We start from the raw sequence: 16441 nt of genomic DNA, 5'->3' as shown, positions 1-16441 counted from the left end.
CGTTATTATCATTTTTGCGTCGGAATTTAAAAGCGCAGTTGAAACGCAGGTGTGAACTTGGCCATATCCTAGATATATGCTGACATTGTGATCTGTAGGTGTATACTATAAGATGCAATGTCCGGTACATGCAGAGACGATGCCCTCCGGTCATGTAGTGGTCAGTGACTGGATGGAGGAGGGAAGCGGCAGACAGTGCTCAGGACTGGGGCGGGGCGGAGGAGGAGGGAGGAGGAAGCAGCAGCCACTGGCGCTGAGGACTGGGGAAGATGAGGAGAAGGAGTGTCAGCAGTGGCTGGAGGAAGGAGCGGGAAGCACGGAGCTACTTCTAGCGCTGCCCTCATCTCCCCGGAGCGGGTGATCACCGGAGCCTGTGCCCTGCACTGCGGCCACTCTCTGCGCGGGACCCGCCATCCTTCTTTCTTCCTGACACCTTTTGGCGACTTCCTGGGGGGATGATGGAGAACACATATCCTTCCTACAGCGGCCGGAGCCCGGTGTGGGAGGAGATGGTGGGTACGGGTGACACCGGGAGGGGGGTCTGGCTTTAGGAATTTGGGACTGACTACTACACGGGACGCGGCTGTCAGGGACTGTGACTGGGGGTGCGTGCGGCTTCCGTGACCTAGTTATGTCTGCACAGGAGCAAATGTATGACATGCGTCCCGACTGCTGCCATGGGGTGTAGTGCTCTGCCACACTGGTGTGCTGTAGTGGGCAATGCTCATTGGTTTGTGGGGACTGTTATGGCATGGAGGAGGTTAACTGGCTATAGTAGTTGTACTCTTATGTTTATACTGATAAATCACACATTATTGTACAATGGTAATTGAACTAGTGCAGTGTGACAGCTCATAGGACTGATACAACATGCATGGTATATACTGAGTATAGAGGTTATAGTGGACCGGTACATCACACATATATATATATATATGTGTGTGTGTTATATTGGTCTAGAACCAGTACTCAGCTGGTTTCAAGTCTTGGTGTCACAGCATATTACAAAGATCTGCCATAGAGATGAGGACTGACTGCCAGTCACTTGGTTTTAACCATGTAGTCCCTGGCAGTAGTAATAATGGGTCATCCACTCAAAATATATCTTCTGCCAATGAAGTGGTAGACTTCCTACCAAATTCTGGGCAGCCTAGAACATTGTATGCTTACACCCATGGGCAGCCCGGAGCCCCGCCATTACTGGGCACTGTAGTATGGAAATACGTGTATTATGGGAGAGCACATATTTGTGGATATGCAGCAGTGATGTTTTTTTCCCCTAATTTATATACCATTGGGTTCTGCTGTGATAACTTTGTTACTGGGGCTAGAATTCATTGTCTTTCTTTTCCATCTTTGAAATTCAATACCACAAAAATGCCAAAATATGGGTGAGTTTGCACCATTGTTACAGCATTGCTAAGCTGTGGCAAAACCAACAGCATATGGTTGTATACTAGATGCTTAGAGCAATCTGTGCTGTGCGGTTTTATTCCAGCATCTTAATGAGACCCCATCAATTATTTATCCATTTAGAAGGTAACCGCTCCTTAGAATTGCTCTTGGCAATGATCTAAATATTGCTTATATTGTGACCAATCTCTGCTGTATGTAACGTAGCTACTGAAAGCTTGTGATGGCATATGGATTATATATATATATATATATATATATATATATATATATATATATATATATATATATGTGTATGTAATGCCGCCAACAAATAATACCGAGCGGACACTGCTTTTGTCTTTGTGCAGTTTGTTACTTTTTTATGGCCAAACCTGTTGCTTTCAGCAGAATCTTTCAACTAACTTTTCTATATGTGGGGGTTCTGACTCTCCTCTTACATTATCTATGAAAATGATGGAGCATATTGACTTTTTAGTGCCTGATCCATTTGTTTTCAAAGCAGATTATTCCCAGTCACAGGTGTCAGGCTATTGGAAGCATATGCCAGAGTGATAGTGTTTAGGGGTAGTCAGAATAAAAAATTGTTGTCAACAGAATACATTTGGCTGCAGATATACTATTAGGGGTTTGCCTTGAACCGGAAACCAATATGGGGCATTTTGGCAAACCTAATTTCAGATTGCATTTTTGTGACTCGACAAGTGGGTGTGGCTTAGTGGTTATCTAGTGTGACAAGAGGTTATATATTCTACCACAATTTATGTATAAAGCTCTGACCTAATAGTTGGTATAAACATAAATTAGACAGTGTAAAGATGCTCCAGATTTATTATCAGCCTCTGGAATAAATCTGCTGTAATTCAACACTATCTCTCTGTTTATACTTTCCTAGTATTAGTAAATGGGGGGCCTTAATTTAAAAAAAAAATATTTGTGACTTTATGCTATTAATAGTTACATAATGTTGAGGACACAGCAGTTTATCGCCACTAGCAGATTCTAGTTTGCAGATACCCTACACCTTGTGTTTTTAATGCACCCGGATAGTAATACAAATTAAACGGTTGTATAATTATGATAGATGAGAACCTTATTTTTCCTTAATGATAGTTTTAGTTGTTTTATATGTAGAAGGCATGTCTGGTGGATTCATCAACTGGGAGATGATTGATGATTGCACATTATGATAATCCAGTTTATAATAACAGATCTGTCATTTTCATAAAGGATCAGAAAGTGCATAGAGCTGATATTCATGGTAACAGTTGTTGATGGGAACTTTCTGAATGTTCCCATTTTATTGTTTTATAAATTAGTAACCAACTTTATAGTTGTTATAGAGCAACAAACTCCAGCACAACGGGTATTCAGGATAAAACTTTTATATTCTTTATTAGTGATCCATAAACGTCTTTGGCAGTTACAGCATGGTACAAGTACTACGACCTACACGTTTACAGTTGTTTGGAATGTAAAATCTATTGTTTTGTTATTAAGAATGGCTGAATATAGAGCACGACAGCAGTGGAAGATATTTGTCAGTAGGACAGCGAGGGACACTTGCATTTACATTATTCCACATGTATTTAGCTGTTTTACACCTGACCTATCTAGTGCCATCAGAAATTTAGAGGGGTAAAAACGCCAACATAGGGAATCTGTATTAATGTGTCGGTCTTTAAACCAGTGTAGAGTAGAACTAGACAGTTCTCTGCTGCGCCAGATTAATCATTGTGTCTGTTGATGGATGAGTTGTACCTTGCACCTCCTATTATTTGGTCTGGATTTCTGCTCCACAATATTGAATTTTCCGCTGCACAGACTGCATTACCGGGAAAAACATTCTATTTTGTGTGCCGATTACGTTTCCCTTTTTTTGGGAGGAGTCAGAAAACTGCTTAAAAATGGTCAGTAAATGTGGTGCACTGCAAATTACTCCAGTTTTTTTTTGTCCAGTAATTATTGGGGTAAGATGGATTCAAAACATATTTCGTACTTAATCAAACGCAATCAAAGTCATTCAGCAGTTTGATATTATGGCACTTGAATAATCAGCATTCTAGATAGTAATTTGCAGTGCACCAACTAGAGTTGGTTTGCTGTGGCATAATATTGAATTTTCCGGCACACAGGCTATTTTCTGTCCGGGCACACCTGCTAGATTTGGAGGAGTCTAAAACCTTTAGTAAATGTGGCGTAGGGCATTTCAGGTGTAAATTACTCCAGTTTTCTGACTGATTGCTACATCTCCCCCACAGTCCCCTTAAAATTACCATGCCCTCAATGTAAATGCTGATGGCTCTTGTCTGTAGTCACTGGTAATAGAATTGGAAAAAGGGGATATTAGGTAATAGTTTAGTTTATGCAGTTCTACGATATTTTTGTATGGTTCCTTGGAGTCTATAATCCTCCCTGTGGATCTGCTGGGAAGGGATTGCAGGGAACCCTTATTCCTGCACTTGTGATTGGCGGATGTCTTGGTAAACTTTCAGTTATTACTTATCATGTGGGTTGTTAACTTTTCTTGTGGGTCATTGCTGGGGACAGTGGACTCTGAATTGATGAGTGTAAGTAAGCCTTTTGGAAAATGCTATTGGCTCACCATGTTGCTATACAGTAGCGGCATAGTGGATGGCACTATTCCACTGCCTTGTTATATGCCGGCGATGAAGATTGTGCTCCTTGTTTCAGAACTAGAACAGTTCTCTGTGTACTTTCAATGGTCATATAAAACTACCGAAGAATAAACAGAGCGCATGTTAGGTACAGCTAAGCTTCAATTTTCTTCCTTTGATAAGAGATATACAAACCTTAGAACGCTGCTCACTGACAAGGTCAGAGTGAAATCACAAGAGGGTCTCAGGACTGTTATAATCGCCATGTGATCTTAGTATTTGGCAGGATTAGCTGCAACTGCAAAATCTGGAAAGGATGAAGCCCGGTTATGACTTGCACGCACACATTTTGTAAAGTTGAATTTAATATATTGCTGACAGAGCTTAGTTTTAAGCTACATGGAATGGGATGAGAGTCTGTGTGTGTCAATATTGTTTCTTCAATTGACCAGAGTCAGAAGATTTACGGTCGGAACCAGGGCAACCAAAATTGTGTACACCAGGACTGATAGAGACAGGTTGGAATGATATCTGTGGACAATGAATTAGAGAATGTGTTATTTGGTTATCCTTAGTATATTTAAAAATATCAAGCATGAAATATATTACCTCTAGCACCTTACCACAGTACTGGCCAGTAAAATAAATTGCAAATTTGCATGTAATTTTGAATTGTTGTAGACAGTTGGAAACCTGGTTAAAAATAGGTTAAAAATCATAATTGAGAAAACCACAATAAAAGTAATGAAATCTGCATAAAATGTTAAATTTTTTGTCATATTTTCTAGGCCATGTAGAAATCTAACCACAATATTAGGGCAGGTTTAAAGAGGACCTGTCACCCACACTACTAGCGTTATCGGAAACCTCTGATAACGCTAACAAACACTGCTGCGCTGTACACTACAAACGTCGGACTGTGCTTGAAGCGGTCCAGGGTGTTCATGGGGGGGGGGGGGTAGGTCCAAGGCGCTGCCTCTTCCCCAGACCGCCTCGGCCACTCCATAGCCAGTCACCCCCCCTAAACTCTCCCCTTAATGAATAGTTTGTAGTGCACACCGCGGCAGTGTTTGTTAGCGTTATTGGAGGTTTCCGATAACGCCAGCAGTGTAACACTGCTGCGTTTGTTTTGGCACTAATTTAGCAATCTACCTATTAAAGGCAACCTGTCACCAAGAATGTAACTTTTAGCTGGTGACAGGTTCCAATAGCCTAAGCTATACTGATTTTAAAAATGCCTTTGTCAGCATTCTAAATTATTTCAATAGTTTATTTCACATTGCCTGGCTTTCCGCCAGCAGCGTGTGGGGAATCCTGGGGGCAGCTGCAGCAGCCTGTGTGTGCCTAGGTCTCCCTCTCCTCCACACCATCCCTCACCCTAACCAGGAAGAGGGGGAGGGAGTTGCATGAGTGTGGAGGAGTGAAGACATATATAATGTGTTCCTTGAAAAATAATAAAAATTTATATCACCCCCATTTCCCTAGAACTGATATAAAACTTAAAAAGCCGTAAAAATTCCAAACTTGTTCGGTATCGCCGGGTCACAAAATGCCCCGGTCTATCAAAATATAAAAAACGGTTATTCCTGGCGGTGAACCGCGTAACGGATAATAACACATAAATGTGTAAAACGCCACTTTTACACCATTTTACAGCACATAAAAATTTTTATAAAAATTGACCAACAGGCTGTTCAATCTTCAAAATGGCAGCAATGAAAACATTGGAATACATTTTCAGAAATTAATAAAACCTACATAAATTTGGTGTCACTGTGATGCTATCGAACCAAAGAATAAAGTAGACGTAACATTTGGAGCGCACATTGAAAGTTGTAAAAACTGATCCCATCAGAAAGTGACGCGAATGTGTTTTTTTTTTTTTTTTTACCAATTTCACCACATTTGGATTTTTTTTTCCGGCCTCCCAGTACATGACATGGAATTATAAATAATGTCACTGAGAAGTAAAAATCGTTACGCAGAAAACAAGCCCTTACACTGCTCTGTTGTACATGGAAAGGTATAGATTTTTGAGGGTAGAGAGCGAAAAATGAATGAAAAATGCTGCAATGTGGGTTAGAACTATATACGACCATGACGACTATATTTGTATGATTGAAAATTTCATAGTCCTCCTCAGCTAAAACTACTCCTCAAAAATGATGAGGGGAGTATTATTACCCTTCTGGTAAAATGTTAGTGCAACCTCTGCCTGGGGCCAGGTTCGCTGTTAGGTAAATCTGATGGTAGGTTCCTTCTTCCGTTCTTAGCCTTTACCATGACGGGCAACGAGGCGGGACAGCAGAGGCAACTGAGCGAACCTGAGGCGGCTCTGGGGGCAAAGGCTACTCCAGGTCCCCAGTAGCCGCTTAACACCTGCCTCTCCCTGCTCGTGTTTTGAAACTTGCGGTGCGTCTCTGGCAGAAGCAGATCTCTGTGCAAACAAATAGCGCATCGCCAACCGAAGAAGAGGTGTTAAAGCGCGTAGCCTACTCCAATGCCGGCGCACCACCGGCCGAGGTCTGTGAGCTATCACACAAGCCCAGAGCTCAGCATAGTATGTTTTAAAACGCAAGTGGGGAGGCTCTGGGGGTGTGGTAGCTTTCGTCCCTGTAGCGGTCTTGGGCTACTCCATGCCCTCAGTGGCCTCTGAAACGAATTTGCATATTCAGCAATAAAAGTTTGTTGTCAGCAGCTGCATCCAGGCCAAAAACGGGATGCAGCTCCTGCAGTAATAGGCAATATGCAATGGGAACTACTTCAAAAAGTAGTTTTCAAACTGTGGATTTCCTTTTAAGGGTTCACTATACGTTGTCAATTGATGTTTCATAAGGAATATGTGAGAAAGTATATACTAAAACTAAATATAGGAGCCAGAGGGACGCTGCTAGTATGCTATAGACCCATGCTGTACCTCTAGCTTTATTCAAAGATTTTCTCAGATGCTGTGCAAATGCATAAGATGAGATGCCAGAAAAAGCAACTTGAAGGGAACGTACATTAGGGACTTATTGGTACCAGTGTGCCATCATTCCCAAGGGCATGAGTCCATTTGACAGAAAGAGCTGTATTTATTCGGAGTAGTTTTGAGAAATCTCAGAAAGATTGCAGGAAAGATTTCATGTACATGCCATCACTTTCAGATACACATTTTTTTCTGGTAATCTAAATTAATTGCATTGTAGCATGACTGACTTGTACAAACAGCACTAAATAAAGGTGCTGGCTACACAAGTAAATCAAACTGTATAAAGCAAACAGAGTGTAGTCAAGTATGTCAGCGGATTGCACTGAAGGTTCACATATTTACCTTTTACAGTTAAATATATTCTTGGAAATATATATATATATATATATATATATGTCTATGAAGTGTGTTCTAATATATTTTGAATAATAAATTATAAGAATAATTATATGGAGTACCTAACGGGTATGATGATGATAGATGAACAAAGCTTGACTTTTCTTATCTGGGAAGAATAGTTATCATATCTGGATAAATCGGTACCTTTTTGTAGCCAATAAAACTGAAAAACCACATGGATCCCAGTGTGATGAAGACCAGATAAGAGTGCTGTCACACAGTGCGTTCTTGATCCATTCTTTGTACGTTTTAAAATGTGTGCATTTTTGCATGTTTACCATGCGTTTGGCTGGTTTGAATCTGTTTTTCTTCATTTGTGGATATGTAAGCAGCTGTGAAAATATTCATACCAGATTAAAATCGCCCAAATACGTGGTAAACATACCGCACCAAGAACGCATCGTGTGGCAGCACCCCTAGAAGTCTAGAAGTGGCATAAATGATGCTCCGCTGATATTTGTCAGTTTTAAATGTTTTGTTTTTGCTCCTTACCTAGGTTACTATTCTGTTTTCCCTATATATACTGACTAGCTGTAGCTTCCTGCGTTGCCCGGGATAGTAAATAACCCATAGAATGGCTTAACAAAATATGTATATTATACATACATATAATATATGTATTGGTCTCAGTGAGTGTCTCTAAGTGAGATTGCGCCTTGCCTTAGTGGATGCCTTCAGGCCTTGTTCTTTTACTTCTTTATGTGTTGCTGATTTACCTGCAGCAAGCAGAAGCCATCCAGTCAAATAACGGAGTAATATAAACCTTTATTCTCCTTGTAGTTTTTCATTTTTATGGAAGTTCTATGCAGAATCCTGTGTTGGTGGACAAGTTTCTGCGCCTTGGCACAATGAAGCTGCTCTGTAGAGTTTTGACTTGTTGAGCTCTTTAATTATGTCTAATCTTCAGTGTTGTGAACGTCTTTCGTAAATCCGGTGTGAGTGAGACAACGTGTCAGGGCTTAAACACTAGTGCTTTTATTCGTCAAATACCATAATTTCTGCTTCCTCATAAGCTTTTTCCACATGTAAAAAGCATACTTCCTGTAGCCCAAATGGATTATAATAAGAGGCGTTGCTTAGACATAAGGAGTTCTTTTAGAGCCAAGGAATTTTACTGATTAAATCACAAAGACTGTACAGAATAAATAGTGTGAATGTATGTCGTGTTAGAATATAGAAAATAGATTTTTAGTAAAGATGAAGTCCATACATGCAAATGTCAAAAGTAGCTGCGGAAATCCTGGTAACCTCTTACAGCTTTGCCTTACATGTATTAGTGTATAACCCCTGGGCACATAGGGAAATATAGATTTAAATTGGTAAAAAGGAAAAGTAGAGTAGTAAGGTGTAATTTGATTGGTTGGACGCAGGCAAGTTTGCTATGGGTCAGCTGCAGTGTAATAGTCTTTGGCTAATTTGCAGAAACTTGCAATAGCCGCAGAATCAATAGTTTTTTTTAGAAACTGTGTCAGCCTGATACCAAAAACTTTGCTTTTAGCCTTGGCAGAAGCCACTGGTTTCTGACGTGTCACCAGCTCTAAAGAGCCAGTTATCACTAGATATCCAGCAATCGGACAATTTTTCTGTTAGGGGATATGCTCAATCTATAGGCAGTTTTCCACTGCATGATACCTGATTATTTTGGGTCTCTTAATCGCTTTGGATGCTTGTCCATTGCAAAAAAGGAAGGAAAAGTATCCGGTAGCAGGTACTTTATTTATTCCTACTTCAAAGTAAGTACCAAGTACTCCAAAGCGGTACTATTGTGTCACATATCCAAAAAGTTTTTTAACGCTAGCTATGTCATCAGAGGGAGCAGCAAATATCTTCTGTAGTGGAAAACAACCACATAGTACCTGATCCAAGTTGAAACTTTCCAAACCAAACAGCATTGATAGTGTCAAAGTCATGAGATGGTATAAAAATAGTTGGAGGACTCTAGATAGATGAAAGACTTAACAAGAAGGGCATCATAACGGCATTACATTATAAGTGGTGGCTACCGTAGAGAGATGTATTTACTGTCTGAGTTACAGTTTACTAATAGGAAATATGCAAATACATTTTTCAGTATGGAATAAGGAAAGTTTCGGATCTGTTCCTTTAGAAATAGATATACTGGTTTAGCTTTAAAGGACATCTACCACCAGGATAAAGGATTGTACACCAAACACGCTGACTTACTAGTGTGTGCCCCCTCTGGCACAATGAGATTTTCTTTAAGCTTCTTACGCCCTGGTTTTAAAAACCAAGTGTTAATGGACCCTGGAGCCCCTCAAGCTAATTTGCATAATTTTAAAGCCTTTTGCTGTGGGGAACATACCAGTATGTCAGCGTACATGGTTTACAATCTTTCATCCTGTTGGTAGATGTCCTGCATCAAGTGATTCTTCTTAAAAGTCATGCTTGATGTTAAGGAAGCTAACTTACAAGGTACTCAAAAGAGGCAATGTTTTCCTTCTACCATCCAACCATCTTCTACCAATGTGTTTGCATATTTCCCAGAGTGGATTATCACTACAGGCCTGCAATGCGGCATTAATTGGCAAAGTCTCCGTAAGGAGAGCTCTTACTGCCCAACCCACAATCTACTTAATTATTGAATATAACATTTCCTCCCAATTCTGCCCAGATTCTGCTTCCTGGGTTGGAAATTATCATTATAGGTTTCAACCTTGGCTTTCAACTTTTGCAGTGCAAGGGGTTATACCTGCAACTAGAGATGGGAAGTCGGGCTCTTAATGAGCTGGATCATTCGCTTACTAAAAAGAGCCGTCTCTTCTGGTTCCTGAATTGCTCCCTGTGTATGTATAGTATAGTAGGGAGCCTCAGTCAGCCATTCACCCACTCCACACCACTTTTAACCTTATATTTACGGTATATTAGTCCTGACGTTCCCTCGGAAGAGCCGGCTTGTTTGCAAACGACCGATCACTACTTGCAATAATTCAGCATATCTGTTACACCTTAGCAGTTTTATGTTTGGTCTGCTAAATCCCGCACATGCTCAGAGTAAGTTTGTTGGACTAGTATGGACCAGTGAGTATGTTTTGGTCAGTATAAATCATTTGTTTGCAGTCATAGTGTCATCCAAGTTATGTCAGATTTTTTCATCTGAGCTACTAACCCCCCCCTTTTCATAGCATCTCATAGCAATGCATTTGTGAAAAACTAACCACATTAGGGTGAAATCGGAGTGTTTTTTTTTTTTTTTAAGCAGCCGTTGACATATGACTAATGCATTCTGCAATTTTAACAGATGATCAACTGACCATGCAAAACATAGTCTGCTGTGCTATGTGCACATCCTATCAATGGGCTTCTTTGCCAGAAAGCTACCATGAAGAGGGGGCATGGATGGCGGAGAAATACATACTGAGCTGACACCCTGCTGCATACAGCGGGAGGCCTATGCCTCTTGAAGTATCCAGAGCGGTGCAGGGATTTCATCATACCCTGGCTCAAAATAATCTCCCCCCAATAAATCAGGGTAGACTGACGTGAAAATCGTTTGTGTTGCAGGCCTATACTTGTGGTGAACTGAAACTTTTTTATAACTTGCATTAGACTTGCTTGGATGGACGCTACTCTTACATCACCCTTCTATATTAACAAACTTAAAATTAGCACTGCAGCCCAAAAACAAAATGGAAAACTTTGACCAATGTTAATAACAGTGTTGTGTGAACTGGGCTTTAAAAATGTAAATGAATGTTTACTTTTGGCTGACAAAAATATTTTAGTAGTAATCTAGGGATTTTGTTGAGTTTGTAAGTTTTAGAACTTTATGATTTTATCTCTTTAACATCTCTATGTTATAGATTTTTTTTCCCCTCAACAGACGGCAGTTGTTAAATGCTTAACTGTTGTGGTAATGATCACATACCACCAATTTTGGTTTTCCTCAAGGGAAACCCTCCATCAACACTAACTGAAGACAAATACTTGTTTCTTTCCAAAAGGAAGTACTGTAAATAATTTTGTTGCACATTGTAGAAGAACAGGAAATACAGGTTGCCTGCTACAGGAAAAAACTTAATGCTCTTAAACATTGCTATAATTGTTATATATAAAAAGCCCATAAAGATATATGCTGCTAATTTGAGTTTACCAACTCATGTGCAGATGTGCAGATATGCACATAGTTTAGGGCAGTGGTGGCGAACCTATGGCACTGGTGCCAGAGGCGGCACTCGGAGCCCTCTGTAGGCACCCGGGCCATCGCCCCAGCATGAAGTTCACCGGACAGGACTCAAAGAATCTAAATCCTAAAATGATAGGTGAATTTGCTCTCCTCCTTTCAACTGCGTTGTTGTCTTTAGGAGGCTGAATGATTGAAAGTTGTCAAAGAACAAGGAGAAATAAATTACTGCTTAAATTGCTGTGCTGGCACTTTGCAATAAATAAGTGGCTTTTGGTTGAAGTTTGGGCACTGAGGCTCTAAAAGGTTCGACATCACTGGTTTAGGGTATTGAATGTATAGCAAGATTGTCAGCTCAGAAAAAAATTAATGCCATGTAATCTATTGGAAACATAAACCTCAAATTCAGAACCCATAAGGAATATATAGGGTCTCCTGCCGGTGCTCAGTGGGAGAGAAAAAAATTCTGTGAATTTTTTTTTTTTTTTTTCTGTGGAGTCATAAGAACATACATCTCTTTTTATTCATAAGGAGGCAGAAAATTGACAAATTCAAAACGGAGGGACCCAAATTTATTAGCAGATGAAGCTGAGACAGAGTTTCCATTGAAAATGGATGAGTGCATTTGAATCCATCCAGTGTTTTTCATAGAGTGCAGTTAAACTAATTTTCTTATGCATTTAATGCACTATAAGACACACCCCATATATTAGTCATCCCCAAAAAAAAGACAAAAATTAATTTCACACCATTTAACAATTTCTTGTTGGTCACATACAAGTACAGCACACACATTTACATGAACACACACAACACCTACCTTTTCTTTATACGAACTCCCAGTTGCAACTTTTTCTCATTAACTCCTCGCACATTCCTAACTATGTACAGGCAGTTACATACAAGATGGGTTGTATGTAAGTCGAAACTGTATATTTGTAGATCCAGACAAAAAATTTTTTTGTCCCAGTAACAATTGGAGTTTTAAAAATTTTTTGCTATATTTGGACTAAGGATTATCAATAAAGCTTTACAGCTGATCATTGCAGTCTGGGACTATAGTAAAGCTTCCAGAGAGCTTCACCAGAGGTCACAGTGGGCAGTGGGGTTAGTCTGTAAGTTGGGTGTCCTTACATAGGGGACCGCCTGCATTTAGTCATCTTTATCTCTGGTGGTGTAGCTCACAGAACCACAGCCCTGAAATTATACACAGGCAGTCCCCGGGTTACGAACAAGATAGGGTCCATAGGTTTGTTCTTAAGTTGAATTTGTATGTAAGTCGAAACTGTAAATTTTATAATTGTAGATCCAGACAAAATTTTTTGTCCCTGTGACAATTGGAGTTTCAAAATTTTTTGCTGTAATTGGACCAAGGATTATCAATAAAGCTTCATTACAGACGCCTTACAGCTGATCATTGCAGTCTGGGACTATACTAAAGCTTTCAGAGAGCTTCATAAGAGGTCACAGTGGGCAGAGGGATCCGTTTTTAAGTATGGGTTGTCTGTAAGTCGGGTGTCCTTAAGTAGGGGACCGCCTGTATTGTTTTGGTTTTAAATGATGTCAGAATCATGGTTCTAGGTACAACAGAGCCCAAGATAGGGGTGACGCTCCCCTTTCAGCTTCTAAATATTAAGGTAGTTTCACATTAGCTTCTGTTGCGTTTTGTCTCAATTAGCATTGCTTTAAAAACATCTCGCCTAGTTTTTCAGCCTCATTAGTGAAAAAAATGAATGTTTCATCAGTTTTATTTTGCGGGCACAGACTTATATTGCCTTCTGTAATCTGTGAAAACAAGAGGACATATTTGCTAAATTTTTTTTACCACGGATGGGTCAGTGAAAAACCATGGCTCTGAGAGGTATCAATGGAATCGCTGAAACACGGACCTGAAAAACAACGCCAATGTGAAAGAGCCCTTACTCTTCTCATTTTTAATTTTTGAAATGTGTAAATGGAGATGAATTTGTCATATAAGAGGGAATTCTAGAAAGTATATTTCATAACCTGTCTGAGGATGCTGTTAGTTTAGTGGTGTAAAAGCTGATGAGTGATTCCTCTTTAAAGGATTAACTGAATCTTTTTATTTTTTAATAACAGAAATATAAGAATCTTTTCTTCAAACTGCAAAGGATCTTTGAAGTACAGCCTGCGGGTATACTTGATCTTGAAGGTGCACTCACGGGTCTTAAATATTATTTTAAAAAACTGCATTTTTAATACCAGCCACAAACTTAATCTTTTACAATAGAGTAGGTAACGTTTGCAGGGAGATAAAGTTCCACTAAGAATGTGCTCTCAGGCAGCCATATGGTGGCAGCACAGAGATCACTTTTTAAGCTGCTGGCTTCCTTCTTTTTTAATGAATTACGGTAATCTAAATGAAACCTAAGCACAAAGCATACAGAAAAGTGTTTTTTTATTAAGAAACTTATACGTTGTTTACAAGCTCCATACTTGGCTCAAAATTTGAGTTCTGCTTATAACTTTTATCTTATCAAGCTGTATCAGTGACTAGTCAATCACTCAATCTCAAGTCTCTAACACTAGGCCTGAATGGAATTAATTCAAAGCATTAAATATTTTTTAAATAAATGATCATGAAAATTATGCTTTGGGATTCCGTCACATGTTTTCAAAATGCAGCAGGTTTCTCCCCGCCCAATGTATAGAAAACAGGTCATTTTCTGGTGATATCTTTAGCAGAGCATCTTCCTCATTTCAAAGAGAAGAAAACAAAAAAACTGAAAGCACAACTATTGTGTAGTATTTCTTGGGTTGTTTCCTTAGTCTGTATAATAATAGTTGTATGCTCAACTTCTCAGGTTGTGCAATAGCCACAACCAACTCTTTCAGCTTGTAAGTCAATCCACGGGGCAGCCCTGGGTATTTCCCACTGTCACAAGATTCAGTGGGTGAAGTATATCCAAAGAATGTGAGTGTATAACTCATCAAGAAAAAATACTAATTTTATTACCGTATAAGCCGAGTTTTTCAGCACAAAATGTGTGCTGAAAAACCCTAACTCTGCTTATACTCGAGTCTATATTAAAAAAATGAACATTATACTCACCTTTCTGACATCCTTTGAAGGTCCTCTTCTGCTTCCGATGCTCCGGTGCCGCCTAGGGTCCTTCGGATCCTCTTCGGGTTCTTCCGCTCCTCTTTGGTTCCCCTCGCGATGCCAGCGGCTCAGAAACAATGACGTCGGCAAGAGGCTGACGTCATTCGTTTTGCCGGCTGAGCGCAAGGACCCGAGGAGGCACCGGAGCATTGAAAGCAGAAGAGGACCTATGGGGGACGTCGGAAAGGTGAGTATACTGTTAATTTTTATTTATTTTTTTATATACTGCAAGGGGCTGGCGGGCTATACACAGGCGGTCTCCTACTTAAGAACACTCGACTTACATACGACCCCTAGTTACAAACGAACCTCTGGATATTTGTAATTTATTGTACTTTAGTCCTAGGCTACAATAAACAGCTATAACAGTTATAATATTGATTCTTATGACAACCCAACATTTTTCAAATCCAATTGTCACAGGGACCAAAAAAGTTCTGTCTGGGATTACAATTATAAAATATACAGTTCCGACTTACATACAAATTCAACTTAAGAACAAACCTGCAGACCCTATCTTGTATGTAACCAGGGGACTGCCTGTACTACAGGGGGCTGGCTATATACTGGGAGGCTGTGACCAATGCATTTTCCACCCACGGCTTAGAGTATATACGGTACTTCTTTTTAAAAAAATTGATTAAATATTACTAAAAACTATTTAAAACCGTTTACTCTACAGGTTAGAAGATTACACCACCTTAGAAAACTCTATCATTATATCCACTATTGACAATGTCACAGCTTATCAAAACCTTGTAACAGCAGACGGCATAGAAAACACAGGTGGCAGTCCCCATAGATATGGACAGAGAAGAGAAGAAACAAAATATTTTGAATAAACAAAAATATTTTAGAAAAAAGTAATACATTTTGTTATCTGGATTTAAAGGAAACCTACCATTTCAAATGGTAAGTGTAAGCTGTAAACACCAAGCACCAGCTCAGGGTGAGCTGGTGCCGGTGCTTAGTTTCTGCTATAAAGTTTAAATAGTGTTAAAACCGCGATACCGCGGTTTTAACACTAACGAAACTAAGCACCGGCACCAGCTCACCCTGAGCTGGTGCTTGGTGTTTACAGCTTACACTTACCATTTGAAATGGTAGGTTTCCTTTAATGATTTAAAACAAATTGGCAACACTTTCCCCATCCATAAAGAAAATCGGCTGGGAATTTACCTGTTTTACATGGACAGGTATGGCCGGCTTTACAGTATATATTTTTAACACTTTATAATCTCGCATAACTAATGCACATTAATGTTCATTTAGTTGCGTAATGTTTTGACTGATTTTATAGTTTATTTTGATTTCAGTGACAGCCATTACAGCAGAACATGTAGTATAAAGAACCAGTAAGCCATATCCACAAGCTGGGGTGAGTTGTATCCATTTAGTTCATTAGTAAAGACGCCAGTTATGATAATTTCGCCATCCTGGCTCTCTGCTTTCTGAGAGATGTCCTGACTGCATTATTGCAGAAACCTGAATCAATATGAGATTTTACCACCATACATTAAAGTGTTGATCAATAGAAGTCTGTGATAAGAACCATTAGATATTTGAGCCATTCTAGCTCATAGCCTGAAACTACAGCATAGAAAATGACTGGCTTCTGTTAAAGTGCCCAGTTGATGATTACCGGGTAGGGCCCGTACATGTTTCCATTATTTCATTAGCTTTTTTCCATTAAATTATTTGGAGGCAAAACCACAAGTGGTGTAACATGTGCAAATCTTTCCTATAAAATTCCTCTCTAGTCTCCACTCTGGTTT

General features: G+C 39.7%; 1 protein-coding gene across 1 annotated transcript in view; it reads left to right on the top strand.

Moving 5' to 3' along the window:
* Positions 1 to 249: 249 nt before the first annotated feature.
* DGKH (diacylglycerol kinase eta) overlaps positions 250 to 16441 on the top strand; it is a 136802-nt gene continuing 120610 nt past the window's right edge. Inside the window, exon 1 of the mRNA XM_072135273.1 lies at positions 250 to 512. Coding sequence (XP_071991374.1) covers positions 456 to 512 — 57 coding nt within the window. The 5' untranslated portion in view covers positions 250 to 455. The remainder of the gene's footprint in view (positions 513 to 16441) is intronic.

The sequence above is a fragment of the Engystomops pustulosus genome, chromosome 2, assembly GCF_040894005.1.
Source record: "Engystomops pustulosus chromosome 2, aEngPut4.maternal, whole genome shotgun sequence".
In the NCBI taxonomy this organism is placed as follows: domain Eukaryota; kingdom Metazoa; phylum Chordata; class Amphibia; order Anura; family Leptodactylidae; genus Engystomops; species Engystomops pustulosus.
This window is presented reverse-complemented; position numbering and strand designations above follow the sequence as displayed.